The sequence below is a fragment of the Bombus impatiens genome, unplaced genomic scaffold (assembly GCF_000188095.3).
Source record: "Bombus impatiens unplaced genomic scaffold, BIMP_2.2 scf_0017, whole genome shotgun sequence".
In the NCBI taxonomy this organism is placed as follows: Eukaryota; Metazoa; Arthropoda; class Insecta; order Hymenoptera; family Apidae; genus Bombus; species Bombus impatiens.
Window position 1 is genome coordinate 61,000 of NT_176436.1, and position 14,414 is coordinate 75,413.

Sequence of the window (14,414 nt, forward strand, 5' to 3'; positions counted from 1 at the left end):
GCGCTAGCGAGCTCCATGCCACACCCGACATCGTCTCCGCGATACGTCGCAATTCCAGGAGCACGCATAATTCTCCATAATGCGGAAAGTTCGTTTTTCTCGAACGGAACAGGGATGTGAACGGCATTAAGAGAGACTTACACGGTGCCCGGAACATGTAGTGAGAATACGCGTGCAGGCTCATTACCGTCGGCTATTCATGTATTCCGGTATGATTATTATCGCGCAGCGATTTATGAAGGTTCGCGCGAGAAACTGCCGCGCCAAGCGCGCGAGACGACCCGGATAATTTGCGAGAGGATACTGTTTCGGATTTCGTAACAGAGGAAGAACATCTTCCGCCTTTATTCCGCCAACATTCTCATCGCGACTTCCGTGGCAAAGCTGTTCGTCCGAACGCTTAAATGTTTTCGAACATTCGTATTTCATGTTCTCTTTCACTCTTACCCTCTTTCTTTCTTTCTTTCTTTCTTTCTTTCTGTTGTATCTTTTTACAATGATAAATTTCAAAATGTTTTATACAATACACAATATATAATGTAGGTTTTTAAATACCTTTGTCGGGCACGAAAGGGTTTCAATCTACATGGAAAAGTATATTGAAATCGTTGAATGAGTTTTTTTCGTACAAAAGTTCCAAACTGCTTTTGTATTTCACGTTTAACGAATCGAACCTTTTCTCTCATGGATCTATTATTCATCGTATCGTGGGAAAATGTTAGTTTCCTACGTATAGAAATATAGCTTGTTATTTTTAGACGATGAATTGATAACATTACGATCTTCGCACTTTCATTTTCAAATAATTTCAAATATCTTTTGTACCGAAGATAAAAAGTTTGTCCTAATAACTAATAAACGTGTAATAAACAAGCGTCGTCAAACATCTCACAATCCGTGTTGAGATGATTAAATTCAATTAGAAACGTTATACACAGAATCACTCCCGAGGCTCACGAAAAGTGTTTCTGATCGTGTTCTGTTGCGAAACGTTGCAAGGAGCATCGTCTATCGTCGCCTGCAGGCATGCAAGGAGCTTCGGCACCGCATAACTATCGATCGATCGAGGAACGTAAAACCGTTTCGTGACTGGCCGCGGGAAACTCGTCGCTTTTCGTTGCTTCTTATTGGCGGCTGGCGAACAGCCAGCAAATCTTCTCTGCAATCTCTTTTCCCAACCCGGACCAAAGACACATAGTCCGTAAGTCAATTATAAGGTGAGAAAACGAGGACAGTCGCGGGTTGGATGGCTAGCAATAACGGGAATGGACAATATAAAAGAAGCCATGGCTTCGTGACGCAGTTACAGAAGCTTCCTCGGGGGGTTTGTCAGAAAGCTTTGTCCTTTCGGCGCGTCTCTCTCTCTTGAGCGTCGATACAAAGACGGCTTTATGAAATTCCAGGAGACGGAGCTGCAAAGAGGCGGCTAGTTTCGTTCTATCGTCGTACGAATCCTTGGAATCTCCGATTGTCAGTTAAATTATGAATGAGACGCGATAATTGAGTATTTAAAGTAGTTCAAAGAACGTCTGATATTTATTCGTATTTGTTCCAGAGGTTGTTAGATATTTATTAGGATCTTGAATGTAACGAATAGTCTCTTGTTCTTATGATTTAATAGCATCGTATAAACGAAAATACTTTTCCAAATTGGTTAAAATATGTATAATTTATCAACACCTATCCTGAAGGATTTTGAAGATATATTAGGGTCCTGGATATAACGCACAGTCGTATATTTCTAAGACTTTTTAGAACCATAAATAAGGTTATAATAACGAAATATATAAAACGATCGGTAACACGCATCAAATCGTTCGATCTTGGCTTCATTGATTTCGACTTCTGAATAACATTGAGCGAAATAACGGAACGCCCAAACTGGCTACTATTGAAAACCTCTTAAAGCCTCGCCTACTTTTCCATTGACTGGCGATTCGCCAGCGATACGTCCCGACGATTTCGACGATTGTTCGAGCCCGATGAAAAGCCTCGAAGGGTAAAAGCCAACGAACAGAATGGACTGGATCAATTAAAAGACGCGAGAGGAGAATTTACGGAAACGCGGAAGAGAAATGGCCAGCCGAAGAAACATCGTGGAAGGGTTACGAGCTGGAAGAACTAAACGACTAGCAGCTAATATCGCGAGAAATACTGTTATTGCTGCTGATATTTCGTGAAAACTCGGAGCACCGCCAGAGGGAAATCTCCTTATAACCCCTTCCACCGCGAAAGGATTGCGAGCGATACCAACGTCCATATTGCACCTCGTTTCACCTCTAATGCCTGCTTCCCGATCTCCCAACGAGAACAGACAATTCTCTCCAGATTAAACGCAATATAGATGGGAAAAAGTGGAGAAGTTACGCTCTCACGAATGTTTGCGCAAATATTTGAACGATTCTGCCCCGATACAATATTGTTTGACAACTCTTTCTCCCTCTCTCCCTCTCTCTCTCTCTCTCTCCCTCGCCCTATCTTTCTTTCTTTCTAATGCTAGGGATAAATCCTTGAAAAATGATCTTCACCCCATGAAGATTGTATTTGTATTCAGATTCAAATTTAGATGTTCAAATACAAATTCAGTGATGAATCTTCGAATTGAAATTCATGGCTCTAAGTTCAAATTCGAACTAGCATTAAAATTCAAATTTAAATGCAAATACGAATTAAAATTCGTTCAGGCAATTTTAAATTCCGGTTTTTCTTTTTAGATATGACATTTCCAGGATCATATATACATCTTGATAACAATTTTCTCATATCCTTTGGCATCGTATTTTTGTAATCTGTACTCGAACGTAATTGTGATCGCACGCGTCTTCCGATCGATGCACCTTTTTTTCGTTCAATAACTAATATCGCGGCAGATATTGTTGCCGCTGATGTAACAGGGAAAATTTGCAACAGCAAAATTCGCCTCGGGAAAGCTTCTTGCAACTGGTTTCGTGCGGCGGAAGGTTTGCGAACGATACCAGCCGGGTTTCATCCGCTTCCCACGTAATTCACGTCGACTCTTGTTACCGAAGCCCGGCCGGAAAATTCACGGCGAAGATCCGGAGGGAGAATATTTTTTCGCGAAATTATTATTGTTTCGCGACTAAAATTATATACGACGCGGTAGCGTCTGGCTTTTAAACGCTACGTTACAGGAACAATATGAAATTCACGGAAGCTACCATTATCCCGATTCGCAGAATTTCTATACGGAATTCGTCTCGCGTTAAAATCCAATACGTATAAATTTTTTAACAGAACTGAAAAAAGAGTAAAACCGTATTTTTCAATCTTCGTAATTAGTGGCGTGTCTCCGCTCTCGCTAATCGAGAAGTTTCTTTCTCCCAGACTCCAGGTAAACTTTCTTCTTCTGGGAAAATTCTAACCGCATGCGATAAATCGCATAGTTTATCGCTAATGCGTATCAGGCTCGCTAAACGCTTAAAAGGTGGCTGCAAAACGCACATTTTATGTTAGTACGGAAGTTAAACGTCGTTAGAAGGAGACAGCAGTAATTCCTTTAACGTAGTTTCGGCATCGGAAGAGAGCATCGTGGTTCCGCCAGTGTTATCGCTACTTACTCAGTTGAACAATCGAATTACGATTGTATCGTCTGTACGCGCAACAGGACTGTCCGAACATTGCAACGCTTCTCGTTTAATACGTAATGCAACAGTGTTAAGGTAGCGTGTACGAGATAATCAAAGCCCCGTCTCGCCCAGCTGTAATCCGGGATAGTTTCTTCGTCGAAGAGGTGTACCAGCCGCGTTTCCCCTATAATCCTGTAATCCACTGGTTCTAGAGTCTATTACGTTCTCTTTACATAATCTATAGGATCGCCGCTGTCGTCGTCGTAAGGAAAGGCGCCATAAACAAACGGCTGATACGTGTACCAAATGCGTCGTTGGGCGGTTTACCGGCCGTTCGAGGGAGCCGCACTTTTGGAACGACAGAAATTATTTCGCAATATTGATCGTAGCGGAAAATTCTCGGGAGATCAAACGTACGATAAACCGGTATCTAAGAAGAAGGGTGAGCGGAGTCAATAAAACCGGCATGTCGTAAACTAAACGTAACGCCACGGAGAAAGTCGGTTGCCTGTGTAGTTAAAAGGATTAGTCGAGATGCCATTGCGCGGAAACGGTAAACGGATGCCAGTACGACGGTTCCTTCCTTGGTAAAAATTTCACCAGAAACCGGCGCAATATCGGTTTTACGGGCGCGCTTTAAAGATGTATCTAAGCCGCTTGTATGACGTGTACGTGCTGCTCGATGGACATTAAGGGGTTAAGGCACGTGAGAAACCAGACAAGGCCAACTTGTGTATCGCTGAAGTCAAAACCCCCTTCTTTTCGTGACATTAGTCACTTTTCGTATGAGATACGAACGTTAAATTTTTTGATAAACATTTCTGTCGTGAATAGTAGATAGGACGAGGGTCCACTCGCGCGATGATTCACCGGCAAATAATGCCAGCAAATTACGAGTTACAGATTATAAACTTCTCTTTTACGATATTACAATTTTTCCTCGAATACGATAATCGAATAACTTGTACAGTTCGTAGAATTTATTTGTAAAATTTTATTCGTTTCATTAACAGGCTTTTCACCGTTATGCAATGGTATTTATTAGCAGCGGTAAGTCGTCAAGCCGTAATCTCGCGCTAAATCACGTTTCAGCAAAAAAGTGTCGTGAAAATTCCATTCAGCTTAGCGAAGCGCGTTACTTACTCAAATAACGAAACTAAAAGTCGTTACGTTAAAAATGCAGATAGTCGTACAAGCGCAGAGCTTAATAGACGACAAGGGAAAGTACTGCAGGATTTTCGTACATAAAAGGTTAAAGGGGAGTTGATTTATGGCGCGTTGGGATCTTAGGTGAAAAATGGCCGATCGAAAGTACGGGCAGAAATATCTAGCTGGTGGCTTTGCCGCTCGTACGAAATGGCTCGGTCTCATGCCGCTTAAGTACATATGCCAACACGATTCCCCGTGAACCGAGCACGATCCGAAATGGAGAGCGCGTCCGCAAAGCGCGATAAAGCTCCTAGATCGTGGTGCGAGCACGCAACCTCCCTCTTGGAACGCGTTAAAATTGCATCATGCTCGGGATTTATCGGTCTCCATCATCCGTAATCCTCTTCTAATTCGTTGAATTTTCATTTCACCGACCGAACGAAGATTTTCGTTCGAAAGATGTGGACGTTTATACGAGAAATCGCGTTGGAAACACGTTGATCGTCGCCATACGATTCCCTGAGGGAAATCTTCGACATACTTTCTAACCGAATATCCAGAAGTTGGCAACGCTCGTTGCCCGAAATCGGGCCGCCTGGAATTACCAAGAGGAGTTGCTCGAGTGCGATCGTGCCGCCGGAGGAGGAAAAAATGATGACCAAACTTAGGTTATTACCGCGGCACCGAGTTTAATCTAAATGCGAATCTAACGAGGACGAACCCCAACCTCGTTCGTGTGATGGCGCACACTCAAAGTCGTCGCTCTGCAATTGTATTCCTCTCGTCTGTACGTACCGCGTCTCTGTGTGTTTCAGAGTACACAGATTCGCGACTCGCGCTTCTCAGACAGCTTCTGTCTCGCCGACGACATGTATAACGGTTTCTGATAACTAGCACGACCTTTCGAACTTTCCAGACTATCTTGTAATTAGACGAATTTGCTTAACTTTCGCGCCGCGTATCGCCGTTTTCGTGTCAACCGATCCTCCACCGAAGATCCATAAATAAAAAGAATACGAAGTGACGAATAGTTTTCTTCCTTGCGCCATAATTCATACTTTATCACTGCGTGTAACTGGAAATTATTGTCCTCTAGAGTATTGCTGGTATCAAGGAAGACACGAGTTAAATTATTCAACGCGAAAGGTAAATAGGACCTACAAAACGTCTACTCGATATTCTTTATTCCACCGTATCCTGCTGATCTTCTTCTCTTCCTCCTTCGATTCCTTAATACGAATTCGATCTTTCTCTCTGTCCGCCAACTACGGTAGATCGTCGTTCAGTACTTTGCGTACGACAGCTCGTCCTTGAAATATCGATTCGCATCCGACGGGTACATCGAACGGTTTCAAGATGGCGGTTGACGAACGAAGCAGACCAGAAGACGCAGTCAAATTAGATTATCTCTCTGTCTTAGTTTCTAGAATGTCTCTCCTCTCGCTCTTTTCTCCCTTCTTGCACGGAGAACACGAGGACAGGCAAACTTGGATTTCTGACTTACGTTGAAACGCAGCCACACTTTGCTCTGACGTTCGCATAGATTTGCATAATTCGTCTTAATAGCGATCAGCCGGAATCCTTAAGAAGCACCTACCCTTCTCTCTAAGGATTCATCTCGGCAGAAGATAAAATATTCCCTGCAGCTGTATAAAGTTAAGGATTGCTTCCGGAAATTTTCATAAAACGATGTACGAAGATATCAATGATCGTCTGATAGAAACGATGCGAGCTGTTTATTAAATTGCCACGTGCAAAATGTTTTTCCGAAGTTTACATTGTACGAAATACGTAATATCATCTATGAAACATTATCCCGTCGTCGATCAACCATACCGAAGATGAAGATATCTGTTGCAAATCATATACGTCGAATGCTACGAAGATTCGTAAGAAAAATCTGAGGATAGTTCTCTTATGGCCTTAAATTTGAAAAAAGCGAAGCCATGAATAATTAGAAACATAAATTTATTTGCCATGGTCTAAGTACATTGAGAAATCGCGTTGAGTTACGCGAAGATTACTTTAATCAAATATTTTATGCCTTAAACAAGCTACGTATCGGCGCAATTTTATATTTTCAAAAGCAACACTTTACATACACCGACCTAATATTTTCTACGATGCGTTAGTCCATGAGACGGTTATTTTCACCCTATGAAAACACGTCAGAAACACCCAAAATCTTCGCTGCACATGCTCTTCCTTGACCTGACACAAAATTATTGCCTGTCACCGGGCATTCCAATCGAGTAATCTCAATTCTACGTCGAAACTACCGGTCGATCGCAATTACTCGCACGCGGAATTCTGCAGTAACACACACGCGAGACAGGAGAACCACTTACGATTAGATCGATAGCACGAGTCAGCGTTACCGCGACGTATGGCTCGGTGCCAGACTCAGTCACTTCTGTTTTGTTGCCGTTTTTAGCGCTGCCTGTACAGACGTGGTCGCATACCACGTACCTACGTATACGTATCAACCCGTGGCCTTTTTCCCCTTGCTACGTCGTTCTTCGAGCGACTAAGCGTGGGAACGGCTATTTTTACAGATCATCCCTGAGTCGAACGTGTGACGAAGCAGCTGTCATCGTCACGAAGAAATCTGTTTCGTCAGAGCTCTTTGCGTTGAATTTCCATCGCCAAAATTCGATAACCCTTTTGAAAGCCATGTCACTCACGAGACATACGAAACGTTCGATGGCCAGAAATATAACGCCGCGTCGTTGACTCGTTCAAACTATCGCGTAGGAGATATTAAATTTGATAATTTTCTGCTTTTCAAACGCCAATATTGCAAATGATACATTTCCAATGATGAGAGGAGAGTAAAGCCGTGAGTTGAAAGAAATTCTATGAAAGCGTCCTTAGGTCGAGAGCATTTACTCTTCATTAAATCGCGCGCTAACGCATCGGCAAATAGCAATCGGGAAAAGTAGCCGTCTGAGGCATTAAGTAGTAGACTGTTTGAAACCGGATGCCAAAAGGACGAATTGAAAAAGACGCCTGGCATCGGCGTGTAGGTATACTTTGCGAATTAGACTGTCACTTATTCATATTCATTGAACGTCCCTACTTTACACGAACCATAAACCAGCAGGAAGGTTTTAACTACCGACCCATGACCCTTTTTACTGGCGCTAGTATGGTTAAGTGAAAACGACCGGTGTCTGGTCAGACACGAACGCGTCTTCCATCTACTTTGCTTCCCTATTCTCGTTGATGAAAATTCAAGTGTTTCGCGCGGAGATACTATCTTATTCGTATCGTTACTAAACGTTTGAACGTATTAAACAAAGGATTTACTGTCCACCACTACTGCCGCTAGTACGTTTAAGCGAAAACGATCGGTACTTGATCAGACACGAACACGCCTTTCATCCGAAATTCACACGAGTTACGAATTGTTAGTGACGCTAATATTTCTGAGTGAAAACGGTCGGTACGTGATCAGACGTAGACCTTTGATTCTGCGTCTATTTCCCCAATGACAGTCATAAAGTTATTTCTAGTAAATACACCATTTTATACGTATTACTATTAATCACTGGAACTACCCATCATGTCACACGAGATACGATCGAAATTTTCACTAGTGAAACTGCAAAAGGTCGAATGTGCTTGATGGTTTACCGATCGTGTTGCTTTTATTAAAAAACAGTTACCAGGATATTCGAGGCGCCGCGTGGACGTAGTACGAGAATGATATATCGTTGTCCAGTCCACGGCCCACACGACGTAAATCATTGACGAGCCACGGTACGAAGCACGTCGAACTATCGTCGTCTATCGATCGCAATTATCCGGTAATAATATCATGCAATGCATCAATTTTCTTTAGCGGTCATACGTGCATCAGTGAAACATCCTGAACCAAGGTTATAGTATCGAAAGAAGATATTCGATAAAGTAACGAGAACACGTCGATGACTTTGTAGTCTAACGGAAGACTTTATTGGTCCACTCCGAGTGACCGTTGAACGGTATCGAGAAGCCAGATAAGATCGTACGGGAGAGGTCGACGTTGTTGGCGAGAACAGGCGGGGTTAGAGACTAGTTGGAGGCGGTATGGCGCGGCTAATAGTGTTTAAGGGTTGCGTGCGGCGCCGTAGGTGAATGGCGCCAGGACGTCTAAGCGCCAACGGGCCGACCGTTTCCAAAGTATACAGTATACGTGGTTCGATCGTCGAGATATAGTCGACGATTCGTTGCTGGGAGGGGACAAAAAATACGCATAAGCATCCTTCTGTGAAGCCAATCTACGTAATCATGCAGAGTTACGTACATCCCCGGGAAACGGTATTGCGAGAGTCGAGCGAAAAAAGGGCTGAAAGGCCAATTGCCCTCGAACGAGATTGTTCGTAGCTTGTTCGACGAAAATGAACGGGGGAACCGAGAAGAGTGGTTGCGCAGAGGGAGGGCTGGATGCTCTTGTTCTTTGATTCTTTTCGTCGCTTTTTTTCTTTCCCGCTCTTGTCCTCGTTTTTTTTTCTTTTTTTTTTAACATTATCCTTGTCGTTCCTTCTCATCGACTTTCGTTTCGAGCAATGGAAATGTAGCAAAAATACGGCGAATAGTTCTCTGAGTTGCTTCATCGTTTGCATTCAATCTTCCCTCTCGAATATCTTGATACTTCGCTCCGTCGTCTCGTTACACGACCATATACGTCCGTACGTATACAGAGAAGCATCGGGATCTCGAATAAATTTGTCTTTCGAATGTGTCTTTTAACGATCGCTTAAGAGACGTCGACTTCGTCCGCTTTCGGATATTTGGAGAACACGATGATCGGCTATGAGGATCTCGGACAGGCGACGAATAGAAATTCAACGGTAGGGGAGAAGACAGTGTTAGACGCCATTACCTGAAAAAATCTTAACCTTTTCGAAGGTCCGCCAACATTTTCGGCGCGTTGTAAAAGTTAACGATGGGTTTTGAAATTGCCTCGGCCTTTTTTCGCCGTAACGAGACACGGTGCTTGGTTCTTTGCACCCCATTCTCTATAGTCTCTCGTGCGAGAAACATTTAAGACCGTAACTCTATTGTTATGGGGGTAAGGGAAAAAACCAGAAGGGGCTGTGAAAGAAGCGGGCAGCATCGACAGCCGGCCCAGACCGTAATCGCAAGGCCGGGCTCGAATAAACGTTGAATTCCGTGAAAGGGTTAACGTGGGGTCGAGAATCACTTTATTTCTCGGCCCGTGAAGAATGTTATCGCGGTGAGCCGTGAACGAGAAGAATGGAACGTAGATCGCGAAGGATTTTTCTGCTGCTATTTCGTATTATACAGCCCAAGAGCTATTCTGTTACTCCGTTACAAACGAAACAAACACGGCATGCATTTTCCTTTTCTTTTCCTTCGTCTCTAACCGGCGAATTAATCCGTCTGAGAAAATTGTAGGAGGAAGTCGACTTTCAATCGAGACATTGGATATTCAAATTATCGTCGATCGACCTCCAGGAAAATTGGTTTGCATTGCGTCGTCCTGTTAAAAAATGGCTATCCTCGGTCCCAGGAATGCTCGACGGACATAGTCAATCGCCTCCGGTACTTATGAGATACGTGACCCCCGCAATTCGTGGGGCGGAGGTTGCTCCGCGCTCATGAAACTTAATATTCCGTGGAAAGGACTTACGTAAGGACGTGGACGAAGGAAGAAAGAAAGAGAGACAGGGTGAACGCGAGGAGAGCAGAGGTGAAGGGGCCAGAGAAAAGAAGGGATAAAAAGAAAGGGAAAAAAACGGAGGAGAGGTACTCGTTGGTGGTAAAGAGCCCCTTCGCCCCCTAGACTTTACCTAGACTCGACCGAGGAATCGATAGGGTGACTCATCGAGGGGCGGTGACGGAGTTCTCTCCCTCCCTTATTCCTTGTCCTCCTTGTTCAGCCTTCCCACGCCCTTCTCGTACTCTTTCCATCACCTTGCTTCCGGTTCTAACGCCGAAAGCGTGTCCAAACTTTCAAACTCTCGCGTACGACCTACGTTCCGGTTACTTCTTCTCGTAGACTGTTCCTCGTTCTTCTCCTCCCTTGCGGGGTCGAAATAACGAAATGCACTATTCGGGGGCCTCGTTTCGGTATTCGCTCGTCCGCGGAATTTGCTGACTTCGATGGCGACTTAAAAAGTTGCAAACAGAAAGGGAGAGAGAGAGAGAGAGAGGAAGAGAAGGAGAAAATAGAACAAGCTTGCTATTTTCTTGTTCGCCGCGTGTCGTTTTCCTCCGCAGTGCGGTCTCCTAACCAACCTCGGATCGTTGCAAACATCGAATCGATGCCACGAATTTGGCCACGTTCGAACGATATCGTCCTCTTTCTTCCTTGTTTTTCTTGCATTCTTTCTTTACCCGGTGAAAGTAGAGCGACAGACGCATGGCATAAGTGTAAAGTTTTCGCTCTTCGACCACCTCGAGGAAACTTTTCTCTATGAAATAACGAAGTCCGTTGGAAAAGACCGCTGCAGCTGCAACTCGCAACTGCAACTGCATTTCTTCGGTCGTATCTATAACGAACATGCGGCAATATGATCGCGACGCCAGCCAATTTATCGTACACGAACGATCCACCCTCCTGCTGAGTCATCCGACGTCCCTTCTGAATTAACGAAATCTTTCGCACATTTCCATCGGACTTACCCTACGAATTACACGCTCTCCTTTTGCTTCCATCCGCCATTCGATCTTTAAATAATTAACCATCCAAAGATCGTAAGCCGATTGCACAGCTAAAATATTCACGAAAAGAAGTTAATGGAATCTAAACGAGCGTTCTTCTATCGCGGACAATTACCACGAATTCGCTCTTTTTGCTATAGCCATGTTCGCCTTTTCTTGCTAACGGCAGTGCCGTAAAATCAACCTTCGGGTTTCCAACGCTTTACAACCGTTCCTTTTCCCCTAAAACTTTCATGCTCCCTTTCTCTCCCCTCCTCTCTCTCTCTCTCTCTCTCTCTCATTCTTTGTACTTCCTTCTTCGTTCCTTCGAGCTGCTTTCGAAATAACGAGATGTATCGATGTTAACAAAACACTAGAGTATCTACTTCGTGGCACGTGTAACGAGCACGCGACCACATGGCCAATTTGTCGCCCCTAACCATGCCGCCCATTCGCTGATTCATCTGAACTTCCCCCTCGAGTCGTTCAACTTTTATCGGACATTCAGGATAATCATGAAGTCGAGCACCTGGAAATTAACGAACTCGTTTTTTACTCTGTCGATCGGGAAATTTTCAACGTGGCGGATCGTAAAATCGGCGAACAAGGATGATTCATGGTCGTTCGTGTGTCAGAGATAGATGAAACGCGAGAAAACTGATTACCCTCTTGTTCCGGGCAGAAATATAGCTGCAGTCGATGAAAACCGGCGAGGATCGTAACAAACGTCGAATTAGCCGAAAGAGGTAGCATCAAAGGGTTGCAGAAGCAACTTTCGTTCGCGTAATTCGATCGGTTAATTATCTCTCCTGTCGATGGCCCCATTGTTTCCTCAGATCCGTGGAAAAAGCGTGTATGGGACAGAAATTCGCGAACTAAAAATAGTTTGTCTTTGATCGAACACTTTGTAATCGTGCATATGTCCGCTCGATTAATTTCATTCATATTTTTATCTCGTCAGTGTTTTCCTCTATCGTGTTTACAGTTGCTATTTCAAATATAATAACACGATTCTTGATTTAATCCATGGAAAGTGATGCAACTAACGAAAGGTGGCGCGTTTTTTCACAAGCGACTCTGGTCGAACACGAATTCCGCGTCGATTTGACCGAAAGAAGCTCGAGCTCTCGAAGTACAGAGCTTAAAGCCCGCGGTTGAATCAATACCGAGAACAGGAGGGAGATAGGTAGACGGCAGAAGAGATAGGAGTGTCAAGGATAGAAGAAAGGAAGGAAGGAAGAAAGGAAGGGACAAAGGAGGCCAAGGAGATTCGTCTTAGACACCCAGATACATACACGTACACGTAGCCAGACACACACATTCTTCGGGCCTGTTCTCTGTGTACAAGCCAGCGTGTCTGTACACCGTGTATATACCCGATAGTTTGTCAATAAGTACATGGAGGTTCTTCGCAACGTTTTACGATTAACCGGCCAGATTTTTTTAACGATATGACCGGCGTCGCGTCGGCATGGATGCTTTATGCCGGTTTCTGTACAACGTCCTTCTAACTACTGTCGTCTTGCTAAGGAGCATCAGTGAGTAGTGTAAACGTACCGTGCTAAATATAAAATATCATGTTTAAAATAGTAGTCATCATGATCATCGGTATATCTCTGTCTCTGTTTCCGCCTCTTTCTCTCTCTCTCTCTCTCTCTCTCTCTTTCTCTCTGTGTTACTGCGAGCTTGAAACTCACTACTTTTTTACGCTTTCCAACCTTCAGCCTATACGAGACCTGATCAGTCGGTCAATGTTTTTAATCCTCTTACACCGTCAAGAAGAAGACTTTTGGTCTTCCCTCTCGAGGATTCTCGAGCGTATTTCAACTCGCGAGGTCGTCTCTTCGCGATTGATCCGCTATACCCTTCGTTTCGTTTCCTATTTACCGCTCGAACGATCTCTCAATTTTTCTTCCGTTGATTTATTTTCGTTCGCGTTTTATATCACGAGCAAATCGTGACGCTTTCGTTAACGTAACGTCAACCACATTTTTCTACGAGTGGCACCAAAACTAGAACTATCGACCGTCTGATTATTCGTATCCGGGCTTTTATCACATCTTCGTCAAACGCAGACTTATCAGACGACGAAAACGCTTTAGTTTCTATAAATGCGCAGTAGTATTTTACATACTTCTCATTCAATGGTTACGTCTATCTTAGGCTCTTGCAAAACTAAACTTTGACCTCCGTTTTTTATCTACCGATAGTCTCTTGCCTCACGACTAACAGCACGCGCGTGCCGGTTTGACGCATGTTTTACAAAAACAGTCTCACGAAACAGTCGGGCGACCTTCGAAAAATATAATTTAGAACTATTGCTCAATGATTTTAACTTTGGGACGTGCACTTTGGGAAAGTTTTCTTCTTATTTTTATAAAACGTAATGCGCTGTAATTTAACACTAATTTGACCGAAAATAAGTATAATTATCATTTGGTCCATCATTTAATTAATAACTTCTTTACGTATAGTGAGTTCTTTCCTTACATTCTGCCTTAGTCCTTTCAAATAAATGTCTATCGTCCTTAGCAATTGAACGATGAATTACAAATTCGAAACTACCAGAATGTAAATTATGACTTCTAGTACTTCTCTCGCATATCTCTCAGTTTACTCTCAAATCTCTCTCAAATTACTTGTTGTGACTGTAGCCATCGAAAATTGTAAGTGTTAGTCATCGACGAATTTTACAACTCGCTATGTCGTGTCCACCTGCTATGATGTCTCCTATACGTAATTTCCACTGTGAAGTGATCAAATACTCCAATGAACGTTCCCCTGCGTATGCCTTTAAGCAAATTCTCTACCGATGTTACTAAATTAATTTTAATTCACAGAAATTTTTCTCAATGTGTTTCAGAAAACGGTCTCCTCTCCTTTGAGAATCCCAACTATCACTTGGACCCAGCTCGCCTGGACGATGCTTTGAACAGCAATGAGAACGGTAGCTCTCTGTACGATGAATTGTATCAGGAATTGGTCGGAAACGGTGGCAGAAGCGGCGAAGTGACTGGCGGCGGCGGC

General features: G+C 43.6%; 1 protein-coding gene across 9 annotated transcripts in view; it reads left to right on the top strand.

The window, feature by feature from the left end:
- The window catches only part of LOC100742927 (protein Fe65 homolog), a 128,622-nt gene that overhangs the window by 52,260 nt on the left and 61,948 nt on the right, over window positions 1–14,414 (top strand). For 7 of the 9 annotated variants that reach the window (XM_024364606.2, XM_024364603.2, XM_012395006.3 and 4 more), the window contains one exon: window positions 14,251–14,406. In XM_024364606.2, the coding sequence (XP_024220374.1) occupies window positions 14,251–14,406 (156 nt within the window). Of the gene's footprint in view, window positions 1–12,843; window positions 12,926–14,250 lie in introns of those variants that run through there. The other 2 variants (XM_033318381.1, XM_033318365.1) reach the window with 2 other exon arrangements.